This window comes from Colius striatus, chromosome 2 (genome assembly GCF_028858725.1).
Source record: "Colius striatus isolate bColStr4 chromosome 2, bColStr4.1.hap1, whole genome shotgun sequence".
NCBI classification, from domain to species: Eukaryota; Metazoa; Chordata; class Aves; order Coliiformes; family Coliidae; genus Colius; species Colius striatus.
The window spans coordinates 78,501,704-78,516,606 of NC_084760.1; the positions used below are offsets into that span (position 1 = coordinate 78,501,704).

General features: G+C 55.8%; 2 protein-coding genes across 3 annotated transcripts; one reads left to right on the top strand and one right to left on the bottom strand.

Moving 5' to 3' along the window:
- Positions 1 to 41: 41 nt before the first annotated feature.
- Positions 42 to 6,300, top strand: HSP90AB1 (heat shock protein 90 alpha family class B member 1). 2 transcript variants are annotated; one of them, XR_009818291.1, is made up of 12 exons: positions 42 to 320; positions 412 to 558; positions 710 to 916; positions 1,194 to 1,353; positions 1,547 to 1,680; positions 2,142 to 2,459; positions 2,880 to 3,045; positions 3,242 to 3,432; positions 3,690 to 3,837; positions 4,121 to 4,389; positions 4,498 to 4,563; positions 4,819 to 4,897. XR_009818291.1 is itself a non-coding variant. In XM_061991242.1 (12 exons), exons 1-12 carry the CDS (start codon positions 309 to 311, stop codon positions 5,814 to 5,816), a joined length of 2,196 nt encoding a protein of 731 aa, XP_061847226.1. In that variant the 5' UTR covers positions 42 to 308; the 3' UTR covers positions 5,817 to 6,300. The 2 variants fall into 2 exon arrangements, 1 of the variants encoding a protein (XP_061847226.1); XM_061991242.1 differs by lacking the exon at positions 4,498 to 4,563 and adding an exon at positions 5,707 to 6,300 and having other exon boundaries at positions 4,819 to 5,152.
- A 1,857-nt stretch (positions 6,301 to 8,157) lies between these two features.
- SLC35B2 (solute carrier family 35 member B2) lies at positions 8,158 to 14,876 on the bottom strand. Its single transcript, XM_061991252.1, has 4 exons — positions 14,793 to 14,876; positions 12,134 to 12,327; positions 11,682 to 11,842; positions 8,158 to 10,412 (listed from the first exon to the last, which is right to left on the bottom strand). Exons 2-4 carry the CDS (start codon positions 12,291 to 12,293, stop codon positions 9,474 to 9,476), a joined length of 1,260 nt encoding a protein of 419 aa, XP_061847236.1. The 5' UTR covers positions 12,294 to 12,327; positions 14,793 to 14,876; the 3' UTR covers positions 8,158 to 9,473.
- Between the last annotated feature and the right edge of the window lie 27 nt (positions 14,877 to 14,903).

Below are 14,903 nucleotides of genomic sequence, written 5' to 3' on the forward strand. Positions count from 1 at the left end.
GCCTGCCTCCACCGTGGCCGCCCTTGTTAAACGGGTAAAGTTGCTGTGCCCCCCCCCGCCCCGAAGATCTGTCGCGATGCCGGGGCATGGGAAGCCACAGTGAAGCCAACGCACAGCGGCTTTAGAGAGGTCGGAGAAGAGAGGCAGGGCCAGTGAAGGAGGGGAAAGCGTGTTTACAAGGGTGGTGGGGACCGGGACGGAGCGTCAGGGGCCATGGCTGTTTTAAGGCGGAAGGACACGGTGGGAAGTGAGACGCCAGAGATATAAAACTCGGCTGGTGGCGGCTGTAGTTCTTTCGCCGGTCCCTCATGCCCGCAGCGGTGAGGCCGCCGCGCTGGGCCGGGCCGGGCTGGGGCTGGTACCGCCGCTTGCCTGGCGCTGGCAGCTGGTGATTGTCTTTTTGTCTTGCAGATGCCCGAGGAAGTGCAGCGCGAGGAGGAGGATGCGGAGACCTTCGCTTTCCAGGCGGAGATCGCCCAGCTCATGTCGCTGATCATCAACACTTTCTACTCCAACAAGGAAATCTTCTTGCGGGAGCTCATCTCCAACGCCTCCGACGTGAGCTCGGGCCCTGCGCGCCTCTCAGAGGGCGGTCTCCTTCCTCTGCCCAGGGGCGTGAGGAGAGGCTTATGTCCCCTCCAGGGAGAGCCTGGTGCTCATCTGGGGGGAGGGAGGGAGGCTGTGGTGAGAGCATCCCCCTCTCTCCTAGGCACTGGACAAGATCCGTTATGAGAGCCTGACTGACCCCTCGAAGCTCGACAGCGGCAAAGACCTCAAGATTGACATAGTCCCCAACCCCAGAGACCGCACGCTCACCCTGGTGGATACCGGCATTGGGATGACAAAAGCAGACCTCATCAACAACCTGGGCACCATTGCCAAATCTGGTACCAAAGCCTTTATGGAAGCTCTTCAGGTGGGTTGCCTTTGGCTACGTAGGTTCCGTAAGTCCTGGGCCCCAGACCTTCACTAAAGTATAACCACAGCCCTTTTTCTGCTGTGAGAGCTGGTGACATACGGGAGTTTGCTTCCCCACCTTTCCAGCAACAGGGAGGAGCTAAGGGCAGGGCTGGCTGCCTGTTGGCACTTGCCTCTCTTTCTCTACATGCTGACCCAATTCCTTGTTGCTGTGGATAAGTTGTAGGTATCTCCTCTTTCTTTGCTGATACATCAGACATTCTCTGATTTCACAGGCTGGTGCAGACATCTCCATGATTGGGCAGTTTGGTGTGGGTTTCTATTCTGCGTATCTAGTGGCTGAGAAGGTGGTTGTCATTACCAAGCACAATGACGATGAGCAGTATGCGTGGGAGTCGTCAGCTGGTGGCTCCTTCACTGTCCGAATTGACCGTGGTATGTATCGTGTCAAAAAATAAGTGCATTCCTCTGCTTAGAAGCATCTCTTTTCTTGGTCTTCCCTAGAGCTCTGCTGCATTTAGTCATTCGTGTTAGGTATCAAGTAGTGTTTAGACCCAAAGAGCTGATCCTGATTGCTCTTTGCCCTTAATGCTGTGACCTGAAACACTGATATCTTCCCACACTATAGGTGAGCCCATTGGACGGGGCACCAAAGTGATCCTCTATTTGAAGGAGGACCAGACAGAGTACTTGGAGGAGCGGCGGGTCAAAGAGGTGGTGAAGAAGCACTCCCAATTCATTGGCTACCCCATCACACTCTATGTATGTAAGGGGGGTGCTATGGGGACTCCTTGGAAAGCTGGGGATGGGTGGGTGGTGTTTGGAGCAGGAGCACAGAAAAGCTTACATAGCTCCTGACTGTTGGGTGTTCAGCACTGGTATTCAGAGCTTCTGTAGCCAGAGGCGACTTGAGTCTAGGGGCTTATTGGAGGTACAGATGCTGCATATACAGCTGTACTTGATTAGTGCAGCTGAAGGTCATCTAAACCAGCCGTGGAAGGACAAGGGTTTCCTGCCCTTTGTCTCATATTCTGAGATGCAGCTTTTGGTTTTATGAGCTGTGGAGGGATTCTGAGGGCTGATTTCAGGAGAAGCCCTGGTTCCAGATGTTGCATTTGTTGGGATTTGGAGGACACCCGTTTTTTTCTCATCTGGAACTAAAGGATTGCTGGTAACAGTTGCCTGGGGCTAAACCTGACTCTTGCTTATCCCTTTCTTCACAGCTGGAGAAGGAGCGTGAGAAAGAGATCAGTGATGATGAGGTAGAGGAGGAGAAAAGTGAGAAGGAAGACGAAGATTCAGCCTCCAAAGATGAAGAAAAACCCAAAATTGAGGATGTTGGTTCTGATGAGGAGGAGGAGGAGGGAGGCAAAGGCAAGAAAAAGAAGACGAAGAAAATCAAAGAGAAATATATTGACCAGGAGGAGCTGAACAAGACCAAGCCTATATGGACCCGCAACCCCGACGACATCACCCAGGAGGAGTATGGGGAGTTCTACAAAAGCCTCACCAATGACTGGGAGGACCACTTGGCTGTCAAGGTGAGTGCTGGACCACCCAGGCTTCCAAGGAGAGACAGAGGGCCCCTTTCCAGTCCATACCTTGAGCCACTATATGGCTGAGCCTCAGTGGGAATGAAGGCTCTCGGATCACTTTGTGGTGACCTGGACTGTGCTGTGACTCCCATGCAGGGGGAGGAGCTGGTTGTGCTAGCTCAGAAGCAGGATAGGAGGGTGTTGGTCCTCAGAGAAGCACAACTTTCACTACGGGCCTGCTGGATGCCAGAGAGCTCTGGCACATGGCAGTGGTGTTGAGGAGGGGGAAATGCAAGCTCCTGGGATGCTAGAGGCCCTGCCAGCCCCAGCACTGAGGAGTGGCAGTTCAGCCTCCTCACAGCACATCCTTGGGGAAAGGGTAGAAGGGAAGCACCTGGCAGCTGTCTTTCCTTCCTGGCTCCACAGCACTTTTCCGTGGAAGGACAGCTGGAGTTCAGGGCCCTGCTCTTCATCCCGCGCCGTGCCCCTTTTGACCTCTTTGAGAACAAGAAGAAGAAGAATAACATTAAGCTGTATGTGAGGCGTGTCTTCATCATGGACAGCTGCGACGAGCTCATCCCAGAGTATCTCAGTAAGAGACCCCATGCGTCAGCCTCCCAGTGCAGAGCTGGCACCCCCACAGCCTCTGGTACTGCTGCCACTACAGGGCAGCTGGATGAGGCACTAGCTGATGTTGGGTGTGCAGCACTCAATGTTTTAGCACTTTTTGTTCTGTAATGAAGCTCAGAGCTCTTAACCTGCCTCCTCCTTTCACTTCCCCTGCTCAGATTTCATTCGGGGTGTTGTAGACTCAGAGGACCTGCCTCTGAACATCTCCCGTGAGATGCTCCAGCAGAGCAAGATCCTCAAGGTGATCCGCAAAAACATTGTGAAGAAATGCTTGGAGCTCTTCTCTGAGCTGGCAGAGGACAAAGAGAACTACAAGAAATTTTACGAGGCCTTTTCCAAGAATCTGAAGGTGAGCCTGGGCATCCTGCACCTGGAGGAGGGAAAGGCCTGTGACACATCAGCCTGAGTTGCAGTCTTGTCACTGTGCTTGGCTGTTGGGGGAGATACCTCACAAATGCCCCAGAGAGCTTCTGTGGGCAGCTGGTCTCTCTGCCCTAGCCCCAGCACTCAAGGGATCAGGGAGTGGGCAGAGATGGCAGTGCCTCAGGGTAGCCAAGTGCATGTGGGTCCCCTCCTGGAGGCTTCATGCATCTCTTCTCCCCTCAGCTGGGCATCCACGAGGACTCGACCAACCGCAAGCGCCTCTCGGAGCTGCTGCGTTACCACACCTCGCAGTCAGGCGAGGAGATGACTTCACTCTCTGAGTATGTGTCCCGCATGAAGGACACCCAGAAAAGCATCTACTATATCACAGGTGAGTCACAGCCCCCTGTGCCCTAGAGAGGTGCAGGCAGGCTACCTGCCTGCCAGCCCTAATGTAAAGCAAATTTTCCCAGTGGGTCTGTCTGCCTTCAGTAAGCTCTGAAGTGACCCCTGCTGAATCACAGCCCGTCCCCAGGGGCTGGGGAAGGACCTGGCCTGGAGCTCTGGCTGCAGCCGGTGTTGTGCTCAGGGTTCCGAGTGCCTGGTGCTATCTGTCGTGCTGTAACCAGCTCTTACACCTGGTTGACATCTCCTTTCCAACCCCACAAATGCAGGGGAGAGCAAGGAGCAGGTTGCCAACTCGGCCTTTGTGGAGCGCGTGCGGAAGCGTGGCTTTGAGGTGGTGTACATGACGGAGCCCATTGATGAGTACTGCGTGCAGCAGCTCAAGGAGTTTGATGGCAAGACCCTGGTATCGGTCACCAAAGAGGGGCTGGAGCTGCCTGAGGATGAGGAGGAGAAAAAAAAGATGGAGGAGAGCAAGGCCAAGTTTGAGACCCTCTGCAAACTCATGAAGGAGATCTTGGACAAGAAGGTGGAGAAGGTGAGATGGGCGGGGAGGGAGCTCAGTCCTGGGCCGGAGGAAGGAGGGCTGAGTCCTCCGTGATGCAGCCAAGGCTCCAGCTCAATGCGTGCCTCTCATCTCCTGCAGAGGAGCCACTAGAGGAGACTGGAGGGCCCAGCATGCACCGTCTTGCTCTAAGCAGCTGGGCTGCAGGTGAGGGGCACTGACCCAAATGCGTGCATTGAGGGGAGAGGGTAAATGTGGGAAGCGTGCAGCAGGTGCTGAAGGTGCTGGCTGAGCTGCCCAGACTAGTGTGGGCAGCAGTCCTGGAGCTGCTTAGAGGATCTCTCTTTGGGGTGTCCTCAGGTGAACAAGAGGCAGAGACCTGGGGTGTCGTGTGCACTGTGACTGGACCCAGCTCGGGGATTGTGGGGCCCTTGCTCAGCTAACCCTTGGCTGCATTGGCAGGTCACCATCTCAAACCGGTTGGTCTCCTCTCCTTGCTGCATTGTCACCAGCACCTATGGTTGGACGGCCAACATGGAGCGCATCATGAAAGCTCAGGCGCTGCGGGACAACTCTACCATGGGCTATATGATGGCCAAGAAGCACCTGGAGATCAACCCTGACCACCCGATTGTGGAAACCCTCCGCCAGAAGGCTGATGCTGACAAGAATGACAAAGCTGTCAAAGATCTGGTGGTGTTGCTCTTTGAGACTGCTCTGCTGTCCTCTGGTTTCTCCCTGGAAGACCCCCAGACTCACTCCAACCGTATCTACAGAATGATCAAACTGGGGCTTGGTAGGTGTCTGTGCATCTTCTCGGCTCTGGAGCAGGTCCCAAGAGCAGGTTATTAACTGGTCAGGCTAGTGTGTAACTGTCCTGGGACACAGGGAGGCCAGTGAGCAAGCCGTGCTGGTGTGATGTGCAGGGCTGGCTGTGTACATAAGGTGGCATGGGGCAAATGGGAACCTGCAACAAGGTACATCAGGAGGGCTCAGGGCTCTGAGTCGGCTTGTCCAGCCCTCCACCAGGCCAGGAGCTGCAACCAGCCTGCTCAGGTGACAAGTTGAGGCTTTTTATTTCTTCAGAGTGAATGTCCAAACCTTGTAATGAGAGATGTGACCCATCTGGTGAAACAGCTTGTGCTTGCACCCAACTTGTTTTTTTTCCAAATTGGCCATTTAGCTAAAAATGTAAACCAAGAGGTGCTGTGGTGTGGCATAGCTACTGGATGCTGATAGCCCTGTCCCTCAAGCTGTAGGCACGAGCCAGCCTCTGCTCTTGTAGAGGCTGTACCTCTGGGATCAGGTGTCACTTGGAGGCGTCATCTTTCCTTTCCTCCCCTCACTCAGGCATTGATGAAGATGAGGTCCCTGCAGAGGAGCCCAGTGCAGCTGTCGCTGATGAAGTCCCTCCCCTGGAAGGAGATGAAGATGCATCCCGCATGGAAGAGGTAGACTGAAGTAGGAGAAGAAGCCTCTTCCCTCACCTGCCAGGCCTCTGCCCTATCTCATGCCTGCTTAGAAAGGGGAGCCTGCTCCCACCAGCTGCTACTTGATTTATTGGTGCTATTTTTTTGGATTTGTTTAGTTGGCGTTGGTTTTGGTGGGGTATGGGAGGGCACGAGTCCCCGTTTGTCAGTAGTGAGTGACTGAGGCAGTCTGAGGCCTACCTGTTCTGTGTCTTTCTGCTTGTGTGGAAACAGCTGATGGGGAGCAGAGGTGAGGCATTGGCCTTCCTCCTTCTCCCCTCCCCCGTGGGTTCTCCCAGTAGGCATCAAACACTGCCCTGATTCCATCGGGGTGGGAGAGCCCCTCCTCTGAGTCTCTACCTCCCTGAACCCCCAGGGCAGGATATTGTATTTCAGTTGCCTTCATTATTTTCTGTTTGGTTATTTTCCTGTTGTTTTGTTCTACTGGAATTAAAGTATGGAAGAATGTCACTTACATGGTGGAGTCCCTTGTGTTTCATGCCTGTCATACAGAGGAAAATATCTCAGCCTCGGCCTGAGGGTATTGTGCTGCTGGTCTTTCCCTTGCCTGGGCTGGTTTTCAGAGCTCTGCTTTGTTTTCTCTACCGCTTCCCTGTCCAGGCACCGCGGAGTGAGGTGAGACACAGGACCTGCTGTGCAGGTGGGTCATTCTCTCAGCACCCAGAACACTGTCAGCATAGTCCTACAGCTGTAGGGCCCACCCAGAGTCCTGCAGCCTGGGAACAAACCTTTCCAGCCTGCACTTGTCAGCTGGGTGAGCTGTGCCAGGGCCCAAGCCTGCCCTGCTGCTGGCTTCTCTGCTCGGCTCTGAGCGGCCCTGCAAGAGGGAGCTGTGGCAGGAGCCATCTGCCTCTTCCTTTGTAGGGCAGACCAGGGTAGGGGGAGCCTGCTCAAGACTGAGAGCCACCTCTCATCAGCTTTTAAGCTCTGTACTTGACTCCCTTCCTCCTGCCTTCAGCTTACCCTTTCTGGACTTCTGCAGCCCTGGGGAGGTTGGCAGGATCTGGCCACCCCCCAGCTTCTGCCTGGGTCTCGGATGACAGAAGCCTGGAATCACCTCTGATTTCATCTGCCTCTTGCACTGGGCTCATACACCCTGAACATGGGGGTTTGTCACCCTTGTCTGCAGTGGCCCTGGGGGTTTGTCAGGGAAAAGTGACACCAAGTTCTCTTGCTGCCTAGTGGCCAGCAACGATGGGAGTGGACTGTAGCAATCTTCAGCAGGGAGGAGAGGTCAAGAGTCTGCTGGAGTCACTTCCTGCAAACCGAGGCACTGTGCTGCTATTGTAGCACCTGTTCCTGTGCAAGCTGCAAGGGCAGTGCTGCAGCTGAGCTAGCAAATGCTTTTAAAAAGTATCTTCTTCTCTGAGACAAAAAAATTGTTTAAAAGTGAGATTTCCCTCTGGACGGGAAGGTTTTGCCAAGGAATGGGTCAGTAAATTCCTGTAAAGGCAATTCTTCACTTAAAATGTTTTGGGCTTTCTTTTCCACTATTTTTGTCTTTCAGTCTACATTTACATTGGAAAAAAGTCTCCCTTTCTGAACCTGGCAGATAGATGTTTTTTTCATAATGACCAAAGAAAAAATCCATTCCATGTTGAGTCTGTCAGCAGCTCATGGAGACAGCTGGGGGAATTTGTAGGGTCAGGATGAAAGGCTGGGAGGTTGCACAGGCACTTTGAAGAGCTCAGAGTTAGGAAGGGAGCACAGGTAAAAATGATGGAGAGCCAAGTGCTCTGAAGCCTGGACTATGCTAACTCAGCACTGTGTAAGCACCTCCTCTGCATAGTTGCTTCCTCTGTTTCTCTTGCAGTCCTCACCCCAGTCTCCCCTTTGTCCAGCTCTCTTAGGCTTAAGTCCTGTCTCTGACCCCAGACCTCACCATGAGTAGACTGCACAGGACTACAGACAAGGTTTTTCACCAGGCCTCCATCTGTACCAGTAGGATGTACCATCCCTGCCCCAAGCCTCCCCGGTGCAGCTCTTGTTGGTGCAGATGCACCCTATAATGGATGGGCTTCTCCTCCAAGGACCTTGCCACAGCACTGGTGGCCCTGGCTGGCAGGTGCTCAGCAGGCCTCTGCACTACTCCCCTCTAGCTCTATGAGCTGTAGCTACACCCACAGGGCTGCCCAAGCTGTACCATGCAGAGAACCCGGGAGCCAAAACAGAATCAGGCTCCTGGTTCCTCCACCTGCCCACCAGCATAACCAGCAGTCCAGGCTTCCCTGGTCCCCAGCTGTGTGTGCAAAGACCTCATGTCAGGCCTTGCAGCTTTGGGTCTGTCTCAGGGCAAAGGCAGAGACACCTGTGTTTGGAAAGGTGAGACAGCTTTAATGTCCTGTAGAGAGCAGAGACACAGGAAAGCTTAGGATGTCTCTCTCCTCCTTCCACGTATGTGGAAAAAAACCCCCAAATCTCAAAAAAGTAGCCCCAGGGCACTATATGCAGCATGTTTTTAATTTAATAAAATAAAAAGAGAGAAAAAAAGTTGCCTTTCAAAAGTACCAAAACCTGCTGCTTTGTCAGTCAGGTTGTGTTGAGGAGAAAAGGGTTAACCAGTAAAACCCAGGCTGAGGGGGGAAGAGCAGCTTTCCCTGCTCCTTCCCCTGCTGCCTGGGACACAGCTGCCTGCTCCCTCCTCTCCCTGCTGCCTGTGGAGCTCTGCCCCATCTCTCAGTTCTACAGGCACTGGGAGGCTCTGGCCAGGCCCCAGGAAAGCAAGGCCAAGGCCTCCAGTTGGCAGGAAGAAGAGGGGTTGTTTGTGCTTCTCTGAATGGCAACTACAAAGCCCAGAACCTGTGGCACTGAGATGGCCTGAGGCCAGGCTGGGGCTGCTGGGCAGCACAGCCTTTGGCCTGTGACAGCAGCGGATGTAACCAAAAAGCAACCTACAACAACTCAGCAAGTCTTGGGAACCACAATGGCCAGCCTCTGCAAAAAAATCAGCCTTGGCCTGGCAAAGAAAAATGTCTCGGGGCAGGGGCAAGGAATTGATTAACCAAAGGGGGAGGTAGCAGCTTTCACTGCAGCGTGCCCTCCCACAGCAGAGCCCAGGCCAGGGACACGCAGGCTGGGAGTCCTTACTGCCCGGAGCACCTCTCAGGACTGGGGACAAGCACTCATGCCCCTCAGGACAGGCTCAGCTTGGGACTTGCCTCACATGGAAGTGTTTCAAAAAGAAAGCTAGTGTTTTGCTTGCCCTTTCCTCCTCACACTCTGCAGTACTGGCAGAAGTGGAGGAGCATTATCCAGAGGCAAGGCAGTGCCAGGGAAGAGACCTGTGGTTCGTCAGTGACTTTGGAGACAAGCCACAGACAGGTGGGGCAGGAGCACTAGCAGCCCCACGCTAGTTCTCCCCCAGGATGGGAGCCCCCAGGCTCATGCCTTGGCTGGAAGTCTTTGACCTTTTTAAGGCAAATGGAAAGGTTTGGAGGTGGGGCAGCCCCGGTTATGCCCTGGGCTTGTTCCAGCCCATTCCCCAGGCAAAGCAGGTGGAAAAGCGAGTCACTGGTCCAGTCTATCCATACCCTGCCCTGCTCCTCAGCAGGTTCTGAGAAATGAAGCAAGTCCTCCCACCCAGAGGCAGGACAGCAGGCACGGCCTCGATGCCACGGCCCTGGCTCCTTAGACCTTCTGTACAGGGGGCTCACCGGGCGGGAGCTTCTTGCTGCGCTTCTTCATGCGGCTGCGGGCATAGACGCGCAGGAAGAGGGCCACGAAGACAACGGCTACGCCCAGCCCGCCCACCACTGTGACAGTGTGCCCGTAGATGAGGCAAGAGAGCAGGATGGCGAAGGCCTGGCGGAGCGTCATGATGATGGTGAAGACGGCTGCCCCAAAGTGGTTGATGGTGTAGAAGATGAAGAGCTGGCCGCAGGCAGAGCACACGGAGAGCAGCACAGCGTGGGCTGTGAACTCCGAGTGGCGGGCCATGAAGCGCAGCGACTCCAGCAGGGCCCCCTGCTCCAGCAGCGAGCCCACCGTGAACAGGCAGGAGAAGACGTTGACGCCAAACATCATCTGCACCGGAGACATCTTGTAGGTGAAGAGGGCATCCTGCCAGTTGGAGGTGAAGCTGTCAAAGATGATGTAGCCGGCTAGGAGGACTATGCCTGAGAAGGTGGTGACGGTGGACACGTGCCTGTTGGGAGCGCTGGAGAGCAGGAACATGCTGACCCCCACGGAAATGAGGGCAGCCGTCAGGTACTCCCAGTACTCGTAACTCTTGCGTGACACCAGTTTGCCCATCATCATCACTGGGATCACTTTGGAGGCCTTGGCCAGCACTTGGGTGGGGAAGCTGACATATTTGAGTGCCTCATACTGGCACCAGCTGCTGAGGATGTTGGAGAGGGAGGCAAAGGAGTATTTGTACATAGGAGCCCCATGGCGCGGCTGCTTGGTCAGGGCGCAGTACAGACCGGCCACCGTGAAGGCCAGGATGCGGTTCATGAACACCAGGAACTGTGAGTCCTTGAACTTCTCACCAGGGTCTGTCTCAGTGGCACCATATGTTCTTGTCATGACGCGCTCCTGGAGCACGCCCCAGGTGAGGTAGGAGACCTGTAAAGCAGGAGGAGCATGGGGGGAGTCAGGACCCATGACGGCAGCTGAAAGCCACCAAGGGAAGAACAGGCTTCAGGAGACTCTGGCTTGCCCCAGCATCGCCCCGTCCTCTGCACAGCAACGCTTCCCCCAGACACTGGGAAATGGGGCCACCCCTGAACCGCTTGTGAGGGAACCCCTTGTCCCACAGGCTCATGACCAGGAACACCCTGTCCCAAACAAGGGCCTGCAGCCTCTGCAAGGGAGAGGAGTCCGCAGGGCAAACATCGTGGCAGGAAGCGGTTGCGCTCTGAGCTGCCCGCTGCGACAGCGCCAGGGAGCGTTACTGATGCGCAGCTGCAGTTGTGCTGCCAGCTCCCTGCAGCAGGTCCTGGCACTGCTCCCGTCGGCCTCTGCATTGGTTTTCACTTCCAGCTCTCTGAGCCCAATTCTTCCACCCAGATCAATTCTAGTTTCAAACCCAGCAGAGGAAATTGTCCTCTGAGGATGATCGCTGCCCTGCTGTCACCTCCAGTAGCTCTGGTGCAGCAGTACCAAGCCCCTCACAGAAGCAACACAGCCTTCCCTCACCACACATCCCCTCCCAAGAAACTGAGGCACAGAGAGCTGGAAGGATTTGTTGGTGACCCGCAGCAACGCTGGATGGGCTGGGACAGTAGCCAGAGTGGGTATTTTCTGCTGACCATGGGATGCATGGGTTTTTCTATCACAATGCCCACGTTTCTATTTTTAGTCCTCACAGACCCCAAAAGCTGCCCTTCTTTATGATGCTCAGGCTGCAGCTGAGACTGAGGGAAACAAAGATTAAAAATTTCTGTTTATCTGTAGCCGAATTCAGTATTTCTCTCTAGCATTCCAATCAAATCCATCAAGGCAGGACACATGAGCCCCAGAAAGTGATCCAGGAGAGCCTGGGAGATTAGAGGGCTCAAACTATCTGCTGATCTGACATGAGGGTCAGAATAAGAGCAGTCCTAACAATGTGCTGAATCACGGGATTTTCCCTGTCCATGGCTGCAGAGGACAGTGATCAGATGGAAAGGAGGTCCAATCCAGATGATACCAGCTAAACAGACCTCCACAGCCATTAGAGGTGACACAGCAGCTCTGGTGGACTGTCCCCATTGAGAGGCTGTGTCCCAGCCTCCAACTCTGCCCCGATCAAGGACAGCACTGCATCCTTGGTCTTCAAGGAACTGATGGCCAGGGGCCTCCTGCCTACTTCCTCCTCCCAGAGTGGGATGGCCACACACACGGGGCCCCTACCTGTAGGCCAGCAGCACAGAAGAGCAGCTTGAAGACTTGTCGGGCTGTAGAGGTCTCTGTGGGCTCCGCTCGGGGTGGCAGGGAGCCATCCTCCTGGTGTACAGACTTTACCTCAGAGCCAAACACGCACGATTTGATGACAGGGAAGCAAATGCCTCGGCCTGAACGAGGTAAGAGAACACAGAGACACAATTAAGCACAGCCTGGACACCACAAACCACACCAGCGGTGAAACCTCTCCTCCTTACTGAGCCTCCATGTCTGCTGGGGTGAGGGCCTCCAAGAAATGTGTTTCAGGGTAGCACCTAGACAGCTCTGGGATATGGCTCTGCGAGCTGCTCAAGCCTGGCCTGACAAAGCAGCTTGGGGAAACAACCCATCAGCCCTGAACAGGGTTAACTGAAGGGATGCAGAAAGCTCACAGGATGTGGAAGGCAAACTCCTGGCCTTACCTGTCTCCAGGTAATTCCTTCTCTTGAAGTACTGGATGAGGAGGAATCCCGGCACCACGATACTCGCGTAGCCAGCAGCATTAACAAAGAAACGGAAGAGCCAGAAGTCCCCCCACGAGTCCTGCAGGGCAGGGAGGATCTCTTCACCAGTAGCCATCATAGGGAAGGGAGCCAGCACGAGGGGAAGGCAAAACCTGCAGAGAGGGGAAGGGTGGCCTACGTACACAGCCAGCTCTGCTCCGTGTGCCTGCATCACCTGCCACCCAGCCTGCTCCCCAGCAGCAGGCAGCAGGCAGCTCCCACCCCAGCACATGGAGCAGGAAAAGCCCTCTGGAGTTGAAGAACATATGCCAGACATTTGTTTGCTTCTGTTAAGGGTGTTTGCTCTGGCTTAGAGACATGTGGATTTAGAAATCTGGATCCAGGATCGGAGAGAATGTTTGAACACTGTTGTATTTTGACAACGCCCTTACTCCAAAGGCAAGGAGCACCTCGCCGTTTTAGGTTAAACTTTAGCACACCTCCTGGGGAGAAAAAGGTCACTGAATAAGAAAAAAAAAAAAAAAGGACTCCAACCTAGTAGCTCTTGTTTCAAGCCTGTGGCCAGAGCAGCCTTCCTCTGAGAGCAACGGGTTCAGAGCTGCCCCCTTGGGCTGCACCAGGTGAGTGCAGGAGCGGTGAGGAAGGCTCAGGGAACATGCCAAAGCACTCCCCACAGCTCAGAGGAAATTACCAGGGTTCACCCGCTTGGCAAGACCCAGCCAATGAGCAAGGCTGGGAAGGATCTTTCCTACCAGCTGGCTGGTTGGGACTTTACCAGGATTATCCGAGATGATAGAGCTGATATTTTTCATCTATAGCCCCAGGTGGTGACCCAGCCAGCTTTAAAACATCTTTAATAGTCCCCAAAGGAGTTTTTGAATACTAGGAACTGGAGTCCTAGTAATTCTTCTCTCTGCCATTCTGGGTCACAGGAATTTAGGCCCTGTGAGGTGTACCTGGCCCCAAAATAATACAGCTGTGACTTCTAGTAGCCCTCACATGAAACTCAGAGACTTACAAACTTAAGGCTTTAAAGGCAAGAAAGTCCCCTGTCATTTCCTGAACAAGTCCTACCCAATCAACCTCTTCTCCCCTTGGGAAAGGCCTGAGGGGCTTTTCTTATCCTCAGTTGCTGTGGCCAGGCCCCTGGAGTCCAATGCCCTGACCGAAGCCAAGGCTTGGCTTTCACCCTGAAATCTCCCTTCTGTGAGTTAAAGGACACAGAAATTCCCAGCCCACCGAGAAGCACAAACAGCTGGGGGTGGGGTTCTGTGCCTGCTTCCTATTCTGTCCCGTAGACAAGGCAGTTTGACAGCTCCACCCTGTCACCTCTCCTGCTGCTGGGGCAGTCATCACAAGCTGGAGATGCAAGATCAGGGCTTGCTGCAGGCACGTGGGGCTGAAACTCCCCGTGTGCTCCTGGGCTTGCTTGTATGAAGTAACCCTTGTTGATGACACTCTTCCTGAGAAGAGTGCAGAAATACCATTAGCTTTTGCAGAAGTCAGATATAAATGGCGAGGTCAGTTGATACACTTGTGGGCCACGTCTCCCTTTGACTTCACGGAGACTGAAAAGCAGCCATCTCCAATCAGCGTGCCTGCTGCTGCCCGGCCAGCCCCCTCTGTGCCACCACGGGGGGAGAACCAGCTCTGCTCTCCCACAGTGGCTGCGAAGAGGAGGCTATGGAGGGACAATGGCTCTCTATGTGCCTGCGCTAGCAATTCCCAGGCCCTGAGAGCTGACTCAGTGCGGCAGGCCCTGCCCTCCCCGCCAAGGCTGGGAAGGAACAGGGACACCAGTGTTACAGGTAGAAAGAGGGGGGGTCGCGCAGGGCAAGCAAGCGGCACACCAAGGCATGAAAGTAGCCTCAGTCTGGGGCCTGCAAAGCAGCCAGGGAGCCGAGACAACAGACCCGGCTCCTGTTCCCCTCGGCACGGGACGGGCAGCTCTCAAGTGCACCGCTTCGGGGCCAGGCTGGGCCGCAAGTCTAGAGAAAAAAAAAAAGAAGAAGAAGATCCCTGCCTGCAGGGCTGCAGCTCGTGGGTGCTTCTCGGGCAGCTCGAAGGACTGAGCTCAAATGCGACCCCGGAGCTCGGAAGTCCATGGCCTCCCACAGCCGGGGACCTTACGTCTCCCCTCCGCCCCGCGGCCGGCCCACAGCCGAGGCGCAGGGACAGCTTGCCATTGTCCCACCAGGGCTCGCGCTGCCTCATCCCAGGCGCTGCTTGCAGGACCGGCCGGGCTCCCCGAGTCCTTCCCGAGTCCTCCCGGCCGCCCGTTGGGGCAGCCCCTGCCGCGGGCAGAGCCAGGCGGGCCGCGCCGGGTCCCCGGGCGGGAGTGAGGCGTGCGGGGAGTCCGCTGCCCGCCCGAGCGCTTTCTTGCTCCGGGCGCCAGCCGGCCTCTGCGCGGGGACCGGCCCCGCGGGGAGAGGCAGCGCCCGGCTGGGCGCGGGGAGAGCGGGGCACCGGCGCCATCCCACGCCCGGCGGCCACGTACACAGGCAGCGGGCCCCGGCAGCGCGGCGGCGGCCCTCGCCTACCCGTGCCGAGAGGGGCGGCTGCCGTCCGCGGCGCGGCTCGCCTCGCCCTCCGCGCCCACCCCGGCCCCGCTACCCACCTGCGGCCCCTCCCGTCTCCGTGCCCGTGCCGGCGCCGGTCGGCTCCCGGCGGCTCCGCTCGCGGCCGCGGAACCCCCGCCCGGCGGGCCCGCCCCACAGCGCCCCCTGCT

What these genes read in the sequence shown, in the direction of transcription:
- HSP90AB1 (XM_061991242.1), top strand. An exon ending in CCTTTATGGAAGCTCTTCAG is followed by an intron (nt 917 to 1,193) that starts GTGGGTTGCCTT and finishes CTGATTTCACAG; the next exon opens with GCTGGTGCAGACATCTCCAT. An exon ending in AATGATCAAACTGGGGCTTG is followed by an intron (nt 5,153 to 5,706) that starts GTAGGTGTCTGT and finishes CCCCTCACTCAG; the next exon opens with GCATTGATGAAGATGAGGTC.
- SLC35B2 (XM_061991252.1), bottom strand. Translation starts at nt 12,293, where the DNA reads ATGATGGCTACTGGTGAAGAGATCCTCCCTGCCCTGCAGGACTCGTGG. An exon ending in AAGGAATTACCTGGAGACAG is followed by an intron (nt 11,843 to 12,133) that starts GTAAGGCCAGGA and finishes TACCTCGTTCAG; the next exon opens with GCCGAGGCATTTGCTTCCCT. An exon ending in TCTGTGCTGCTGGCCTACAG is followed by an intron (nt 10,413 to 11,681) that starts GTAGGGGCCCCG and finishes CCTGCTTTACAG; the next exon opens with GTCTCCTACCTCACCTGGGG.